Raw genomic sequence first — 9,575 nt, 5'->3', positions numbered from 1 at the left:
TTATTCCTCCTGATAGTTCCTTCATAACACTGTTTGCAACTGTATAGTTATTGTGTGTGTTTATGTCATTGTTTAATGTCTGCATTTCCCCTCTAGATTGTAATACCCACAAGGGCAAAAGTAGAGACTTTTAAATACCACTGTGTACAATACCTATCACATAGCAGGCACTTAATATGTGTTGAATGAATGAAGTTAAGTAGCACCTGATAAAAGTGCAATTCTAGCAATGCTATATTGGTCACAATTGAAGTCCTGCATTTTTCCATTTAGCCTGTTTCTGAATCTTTCCTCACTTGATCAGGATGACCTTGTACCTGCTCTCTGGCTACATCTGGCCTTGACCCAGCCCACTCTATACAAAGCTGGAGGTTGCCTCTGTGATACTTACTTAACCTCCACTGCATCTTGCTCTTGCTTCTTGGAGAATGTCCCATCCAATCTATCCAGGTGTCCCCTGATTTCCTTAAGGAAAGGAGCTTTTCCATTCTCTTCCAGCTTAGTGATTCTTGGAGTCCCTAGTTCCAGGTAGTACTTGGGTGCTACTGTGTATACATCAAAGTTACCTTTTTGAAAAAGACCTTTGGCCACTGACTGTATGTCAGAGCCTTGACTTTATGAGGGGCTGCCTGCGACCCTTAACACAGAGAGCCACCTACCTACTGAGCTAGAGTGGACACCCCTGCCTGAATTGGGTGCCACCTTTCCCTTCCCAGCCCAGAGAAAGATCCTCAGGGTAACTTCTGCTTCCAACAGCTCATCTCACTTGTCCCTCAAGAGGAGACAGACTGCAGAGAGGTTTAGTTGGCTTGTTTGTTCGTATTTGGCTTAAAAAGCAGGTTTCTCCTTATTTTTTCCTGGTGTGAGTCCCTGAGTTTCTGGGACAGGATTTCTGTCACCACCCACTTGCCAACAGGCTGTCCTGAAACACCAAGAAAGTGTTTGGAAATGGGGTGGAAAACCAAGCCCCAGGACAGGCTGCGTTGAGAGAAAGCCACACTCGGCTGAGGACAAGCCACCGCAGGGCTTCGATCGCAGGGTGGCTGCCATTAGAATGGTTTCCATGGCAACACCTGGCTTCCAGCACCAAGACCAGCTTCTGCCCATCCTCCTGCCAGGTAGGCACCTCCTTCTCTGGCTTGGGGAAGCTGCTGAGGTCCCCACCAGGAACCATCTGTGCTGGCTCACCTGCGGGAGATGAGGGAAGGGAGCGCAGAGAAAGTTCTCCAACACTCACACCAAGAAAATAGCCAACCCCCTAAATCCATCCACAACCACATCCCATGATTCCATCCTTGTCAGGCATCTGCTCTGGGAGGGAGACAGAACAGATGCTAGAATTTGGAGCTCCTAAAATGGTGGTGCTCCCAACTGGTTCCAGAAAAAAGAAACACTTGGGTGGAAAATTATTACTAGTCCCATCAGCAGTTAAGCAAACAAGAGCCTCTGGTGACACTGCATGTTGTCTAGGGGAGGGGTTGGCAGAAGGATTGCCAGAAAGGGCAGGGGGCATTAGTGGGCATGGGGTAGGGACATCAGGTGCGCATGTATGCAGATTTGGTTTGCTTTACACAGAAGACAGGATTCAAAAGATATCTGTGAAAAGCAAATTGTCGCCAGTCTAGATCATAGAATCACAAACTATTAAAGCTGGAAGTGACCTTAATGATCATTTGGTCCAAATTCATTTTACAGATGTGCAAACTGAGGTCCAGAGGCCAAGAACTTGCCCAGGACCATGAACGTGGCCAATGATGAAACCAAGCTGGGCCCAGGTCCTTGGCTCCTAATGCAAGGCCTAGACATGATTCAATTTTATATACAGGAGTAGAGTTTGTTATTTAAGGTGTTTACATCGGAAGCCCTGGTATAAAGTGATTAACAAACTCCTCTTCTCTCTTCCATTCCTCTTTGATATAAATCCAGACTTGTAAATATTAGTTTGGGGCACAGATGAGCTAAATTCATCATAGTTACCTATGCAACATAGTCTACCTAATTTTCTGCTATGTGGGGTAAGACCCATTTATCCTATCTTACTATGAAACTTAAATTATGTACAGACTTGGAAAGTGAAGATATCTAGTGACTTTCCTTATGGATCATTTATCCTTTTTAAGAAACTTCCATTTTAGTTCTCTGTGGCTTAGTTGATTTTCTACTGACTTCAAAATTCAGGCTCTACCCTTGCTTGGACACAGAGACCCTTCCTCCAGAGGCCAGGGTTGCAGCAGCCACGGGGACCTAGGACGACTGAACTCCAGAGACACCGGGTCCCTGAACACCATCTGGAGTGCAGGGCCACCGCTGACTGTTGTCCTGCCTCTGCCATTGATGGGAGTATTTGGGGTGGGGAGGGATGGTAAAGAAAGAAGAGTCTCTCATTTCCACTCATTTATTTTCTCAGAAATGAAGTCAAAGCCTCCAAGAGGCCTCATCCAACCCTTGCATCCCTGATTGTATGTAGCCCCTTTGATTCAGGGCTCAAGCATGGCCATCAGGACACAGAGGTACATGCACACACACACACACATACACATACACAGTACTCTATGATCCAGCAGTTCCACTTACTCCCAGATTTATATCCTGGAGAAACTTGCACACATGCACAAGAGACATGCATAAAAATGTTCACAGCAGCATTTTTTGTTACAGCAAAAAAGATATAAACATCTATATGTATATCAACAGGAGAATGCGATTGTGATATATCCCTACAATTGACAATTACGAACTAAATGAACTGAAGCTACGTATGTCTGTATGAATGAAGCTCACAATTTCAAGGTTAAACAAAAATATGTGAAACTATTGAAATAAAAATTTAAAACATGCAACAATGCTCTGTAGTGCTCAGGGTTTACATATACATATTTCAAAAGAATAAAGAAATGCAGAGGATGATAAACCCCAAATCAAGATGGGAGTCTTTTAAAGTGAGGGGCACTGAGCAGACTTCAACTGCATTTGTCAAGTTTTACTGAACTTGGCAATGGTTCTTGAGTGTTTATTAAATTATTTTACCTGCATTTTTATGTCTAAAATAATAAGTAAAAAGACAAAAAAGAAAACACCAGCCAGCTGACCCTGATGGACAGTATTTATTTACCACTGCAAGGTTTTTGCTCCAAAGTGAGACAGACACAACTAAGATGTCTCATGGGTCTTTTTGTGCTTTGATTTATGACTGCAAAACAAACACACGCTTAGCATTTGACAACAGGAAACACAAGAAGCAGAAACAAATCACAAGGACCATGTTTCTCTTTGGATGGTCCTCATACCAATTTGGTTTAGTCACTCGCCACCTTCTACCCAGGACTCCTTAACATCCAAAAGGAACTGCTCTGAAGACCTGTTCTCCTCCCTGCCCCCTCTCTGCATAGTGTCATTTGGCGTGAATTGTCATTCAACTCACACCAAAAGTCATCTTTCGAGTTGAAATGGATAGATGTGTGCCAGGTCTTGGTCAACAGACCCTCAACAAACATATTGATTTGATGCAAGAAGTAGAGTCACAAATTAATGAGGGTGAACTCCCAATTCTCTGTCCCTGTAGCCAACTGTGAAAGAACCAGATCATCTTTTGTGCCAGGGCCCAGCCCAAGATGGTCTCTTACTTAATTTTCACCTCTGCTTCATACCTTTCTTAGAAAATGCTCTCTGACACAGTACAAAGTATTCCTTTCGGAAATGACCAGACACATTCACGCAGTCACAATTACTCTAATTTAGTAGTAATAGCAAACATGTCTGGTACAAGGTAAGTTGATGCATTCTGAAGTTTCTTTGATTTGGCAGCCTGACATCTAAAATTCACCAAGATGGAGTTTTTGCTGGGAAAGAACAGTGATTATATTCTCTTCTTTTGTTAATTACATTTATGTGGGGAGTTATGAATTGTCATTAGGCAAACAGTAATACTCAATGACATGAATTTCTAGGTCAACTGCTGAGTAGTCTGATGCCTTTACCACTGAGAACTGAGACGTGTCTCTGATTTTTATGCCATTTGCAGTATCTTTTACTATCTACTTCCCTCATTATCCTCCATTCATTGATTTGGTCAACAAATATTGAGTGCCTGTGAGCCAGCTCTACTCTAGGTGCTTGGAATGTAGCACTGAACACACAGGCAAAAATTCCTGGCAAACCCTATCTCATTTCTTTATATCCCTGCTAAGTGAGGTAATGGCTGATACCTAAAATGTTCTGTGGTGGAGGTTGACTCCTATCAGGGCCAATCTTTAGTTTGGATTCTGGAAGACTAAACCTTGGCAATCCAAAGAATGAATGGTAGAATGATGAGAGAATGAGTATGGGTGGACTCGATATTCTGGGATCAGGCCCTGCCTACCCACCTCAAATGTCACTTGGTGTGGCTGACAGGCAGGTGCATAGGTTTATGAGGATGTAGAACACATGTTCTCTGACTTTAAGTCTAGAATCCAGACTTTTCTGGAGTGGAGCAACAGATGGTTACTAAGAAGAGAGTGCTGGTCAGCTGACATAGGGAATATCTGTTCTGTTTTAGACATGCCAACTAGAAAGGAGAATCCTTATCTGAAGGATTTTCCCCATAGAAGAAGGATTATATATTTTTATCTGTTTCTTCAGAAGGTGGGTAGAAGTAATTTCTCACACTTTTTTATTTCTGTACAGAAGGAAAAATAATGCCTAATGATTATACGGTCCCTGCTCAGATTCTTAGGGAGAAGAAATGAAGTATATATAGCCCCTACCCATCTGTCTAGGAATTCTCTTAGATCAGGGGACTAGGGCAACATCCAAAGGCCCGGAGTTTGGATGTTAGAATAGAGGAGTCCTCACGTGGACTCTCCTGGTTCTGGAAATGCTTGGGTTAGTTCTGGCACTTCCCGAGCATTCTCAGCTGCCAACTTGAAGTGAAAGACAATCACCTTGCTGAAAGATGACCCTCTGCATGCTCAAAGCCTGTGTTCGTTTGTTGGTTTGTTTCCAGCCAGGGAGTGCTTACAGCGTTTGAACGCTACTTCATTTATTATATCACCCACATCATCAGCTCTACTGTAGAGGTGGCCAAACTGCGATTCTGAAAGGCAGTGACTACAGCACAACTCGGGAATCCTGGTGCATGGGAGAGTATTCTATCTACTCAGCAAGGTTCTTCCTGTAGATTTCATCAACAGTGTGGACAGCTATTTGAAATTACAAGGCTGAATTCAATACATAACTGCTTGGTATTTACCAATAAAGTGATAGGTCCTGAAAACGGAGAGAAGGAGGCACATTTGCAAAATGCCTCATTTCCTTTTTAAAGTTATCTTCCTTCTCTATCTCCATGCAGCCAGATGTCATAGAATAAATTAACGTGGACCCCAGACTAAATTCCTCGGGATGCGGAGAAGGGCTGGGTCTATGGGCCTCACACTGGTGATGCTGGTGGACCTGACGACTAAGAGCTCAGAATTCAGCCCAGTGTCCAACAGTGACCCCTCCTGCACTTTGTCAAGGAAGGTCTCCCCAAGTGTAATATAAACTGACTTTGAGATGAAACAAAGTTATTCAATAAAGAGCATGAAATTCAGTCCAAGAACAGAATCTGAAAAGTACAAATTAGAAAATTAAGAGTTCAAATAATTAAAAAAAAACCCAGAAGCTCCCCCATGTTTCACACTGAGGGATGGAGGTTTCCAGTGGTGGAACGGGACACTCCATGGTGTAGGGGCCCCGTCAAGGACTGTGGTTGAAAATTCACTTGGAATGTCGTAGAAGGAATTTCTCCAAGTGCAGTATGCCAATCTCCATGTCAGAACCACTCAGTGTGTGCTAAAAAATGCAGGTTCCTGGGCTTCAGAATACTGATTTGGAATGCCTACAGGTGGGTCTGGGAATCTGTAGGTGATTCTTCACACACTGAGGCTTGAGAACTGCTGCTGGGTTACTGCTTTGAGTGGAAAGCTTGATTTAATGCTGTCATCCCACTCTGACAATCTCTAATTCTATGAGTTAATCTGGGATACATTTATTTCCTTACTCATTTTTGGAAATGCTTATTTTTCAAAAACCAAATTCTTCTTTCTATCCATCATTCCCCCAAATCAAGCCTTCATTGCATCTGGCCTGATCCCACTGGCAAAACCTACACATGGGTTGTGTACGATAAGTGTCTCTTTCAATAACACATAAATGAGCAAAATGCACTCCTCAATGTGATATGAATGTCCCATCTTCACACCGTGCTCTGCCCGGTGTTGCTCGTGGTGAGTACCCAGATCCATTTTTTTAAGAACAGGAGTGTGTGATGAGAGAGGAATATGGTCTTGGCCTTGGCAAACATGTCTGCCTCTGTCTTCTGGACATCAGAATGAGGATGGGGCACAGAGAGGAGATGGCAGAGGACAGCCGGGGCTGGAGGGACGGGGCTGCACCAGAGAAGGCAGGCGGCCCGGGCGTCTACAGGTGCAGCTGGTGCCACATGGCGATCTGCCGGCGTGGGTTTTTGAGCATCTCCTCCCAGTGGCTGCGCTCAGAGCCGGAGGTGTGCAGACCCAGGCTGCAGAGGCCGAGTGTGCAGCTCTGCCCCACCTCGTCGTGGCCCAGCACCTCCAGCTCCACGCTGGAGGCCCGGAGCAGGTCGTCGGGTAGCTCGAACATGATCATCTCGTTCCACACGGGGTTGATCTTGTGCTTGGCCCGTTTCGTCTGCTTCTTCTTCAGCTTCTGAGCCTGGTGCTTCAAGGTCACCTTGACAGAGACATCTGGGGAGGGTTGGAGGAGGAGGGGAAGAGATAGAGAGAAGGGCTGAGAATGAGCTTCTAGGTCTGGTGGGTCCCAGGCTATTGCACCCTCCTGTAGCTGGAGAGACAGAGTCTTTGGCTCCAGATTTGTGTCTTCACTCCTCCACCAGGCCATGCAATCATTCAACAATTACTGAGCACCTACCATATGTCTAGACATGGGAATGCAGCAAAAGCCTGTCTCCATGGAATTGACACTCACGTGTGGAAAACAGACAATAGGCATAGTATATAAGGCTGGCAATGGATGATCTAAGATTGGGGCACACTATAGTGCCACCAGGAACCATCCTTTGTCACGAGTCCTTCCACATGACTTCAGATATCCACAACAAATGGTCCCAGGACAACAGCACAGGTGTCCTGCACCTTGACTTTAAACCCAGGCAAGAAAAACAAAGCCATCCCCATGTCTTCATCCCCTTCACCCTCCATCCAAGCATTTCTTTTCCTATCATTAAGATAGTAGGTCTCTTGCTGGTTAGTTCTTTTGCCCTCTATCTGCACTGCACCCATAGAGCCGCCCCCGAGAAAATCTGCAAGCAGGTCAAAATCTTTTGCTAACCAAATGAGCTTTCATATAACATCATAAATTTCAGGACCCAGATTACAAGTCTTCATCAGTCAGGGTTCCTGAAGCTAATGGGAGAATAATTGCTACTCTGCATTTATTGCTATAATTATCACCCCTGGGTGGTTAGTTTGTTATTTCAGCAGAGATATTTGAGATATAAAGTGTTGCACGGTAATTGTCCTGATGAGAGCAATGAAAAAAAGAGCAAGAAGCAAAGATGCCCCTCAGGGTTGAGGAAAAAGCACTGAACCTTTGGCACAGGAATCTGTCGGTAAGGCCAACTCTTATGCTTTTATTCATCCAAAATCTTTTGCTCAAAGATTCTGAACACAGTGGCAATTATTAGCTATATTTTCCTACTATAAACAGTTGGTTCCCCAGCCTAATGATGGCTAATGATGCTGCTTTCTTGCTCTGACACGAGACCCTGCTTTGGTTCCCAAGACTTGAGGCTTGTGCTGGGGTTTCCAGAATTAAAAACTGAGGCTTCCAGAATGTTGAAGACATGCTTATTTGGGTCTATGGGGTGCAGACACCCTAAGCCATGGGGCTCGGCCTACATACTCACACCTTCTGCCATCACCCACACTCAGCTGGTGTGCAGGTGGCAGATTGGCAAAGGATGAAAAGAGAGAAAAATCTGGAAGGGGTGCAGGGAGACGAGTAGTAGCTAACAGAGACAGGGGAAGGAGAACCTAAGCTTCTAAATCCTTGTCTGTGAAGTGGGTCCAGCCAGATCTGGGTGACAAGGGCTGGACCAGGTTTCCCCTACAGGCCAGGCATCTACTCCATGGCTAACATCTAACCCTTGGCTTCCTGTGACCCGTGGTTAAGGCTGATCTCCAAGGCAGGGAGCCCCAGGTAGCTCATACCTGGCTACTGGTGAATGGGATTGGCCCAAAAGTGAATGGATGTGAACTCAAAGAAGTGGGTGTATCCTCCAGTTTGGCTTGTGAACTTGGGGTGGAGGACATGGCCAAGGCCAATGCCATAGATGTCTCATCTAACTCTCTTCTCACCTGTCCCCATTGTCTCCCAGGTGCTGTCTCCCTCTGCACACATTCCCAGCCGCTAGAGAGTCCCTGGCTCTCTTCTCTCACATGTCACTTACCCTTCCCCAGGAGCTCCTTGGACTGGTTAGAGTGGAGGTTTTTGGCCTTAATCAGCACCACCAGGAGGCGGTTGGCAGCCGGGAGGTAGCTGATGGATAGAAGGACTTCTCCTGCTCCTGCAGACAGCTCCTGAAACAAAAAAGGAGACACAGGAGTGGAGCCTCATTTCAGGGTGGCATCTGACCCAATCAACTAATGCTGAGGATGCATATTGAACAGGCATCCAATAAACTGCTTACCCATCAATGCTGATTTCTCCACCCTTGGCAGAAGTGGCCCAGGTTAACCACCAAGGGATTATCTTTGATGTGCTTTGACTAGAGTTTGTTTCATTTGCCACAAAGTGTGATTTTGCAAATATATTATATTCAAACCCGACATAGATCACAGATAAAAGAGATGCAACTTAGGATGTCACAGGGGCCGAGGGTCTGGGGCCCTGGCTGTTCAGTTACCCTCTTGCTCTTGGATCTCCCTGCACTTCCCTACCCCACAAATCTCATGGAAGCACCTCTGCAGAACCCTAGGGTGCTAGGGAACACTGCCTGAGAACCACTGGATTGACCGATCAGGTTTCTGGGGCAGCAGGCAGTTGTCAACCATTCATTTGTTTGAAAAAATAATTCCTTCCAGCCTCTGCAGGGCTAAAAGAGTCAATAAAGTGATATCATAATGCTTGTTTGGTCAACAGAGTGGCCAAGAATGTCAGCAAAATGTCAGCTACATGACAGCAGAGAATGCACGAGAGACAACCGGCAATGATAGAGAGAACACGTAAAGGCTTAAAACAGCCTGACGCACACTAAGTACTCTGGAACTGTTTGCTAGTAGTACTACCACTAGAATTATCATGGAAAGGCAATCACTACTTCTTGAGCTTATTTAGTACGGGACATTGTTTCCGGGGAAATGGGAACCTGTCTGGGCTTTGGGAGCGGGCTGGATGGAGAAGTTGGTCAGCCCTCTGCCTGGAGAATTTTAAATGCACCTGCCCCTCGGCTCTGCTGCTTGAAGTACCTGCAGACAAAAGTAACACTCTCTCCATTCTTATTCTTTCTCTATCCTCTCCCTAGTTTTCCCTCCCTCCTCTCTCTCCCCAGCTGTCAA

The 9,575-nt window shown here is 45.3% G+C and overlaps 1 protein-coding gene across 1 annotated transcript in view; it reads right to left on the bottom strand.

Annotated features, from left to right (window-relative positions):
• Positions 1-2,394: 2,394 nt before the first annotated feature.
• Positions 2,395-9,575, bottom strand: part of SYT13 (synaptotagmin 13) — a 49,159-nt gene continuing 41,978 nt past the window's right edge. Inside the window, exons 5-6 of the mRNA XM_037838913.1 lie at positions 8,468-8,597; positions 2,395-6,743 (exon numbers count right to left, since the gene is read on the bottom strand). Of these exons, the coding sequence (XP_037694841.1) occupies positions 6,439-6,743; positions 8,468-8,597 (435 nt within the window). The 3' untranslated portion in view covers positions 2,395-6,438. The remainder of the gene's footprint in view (positions 6,744-8,467; positions 8,598-9,575) is intronic.

This window comes from Choloepus didactylus, chromosome 6 (genome assembly GCF_015220235.1).
Source record: "Choloepus didactylus isolate mChoDid1 chromosome 6, mChoDid1.pri, whole genome shotgun sequence".
Taxonomy (NCBI): Eukaryota; Metazoa; Chordata; class Mammalia; order Pilosa; family Megalonychidae; genus Choloepus; species Choloepus didactylus.
Note: the sequence above shows the minus strand (reverse complement) of the source record. Positions and strands in the feature narration are given on the sequence as shown.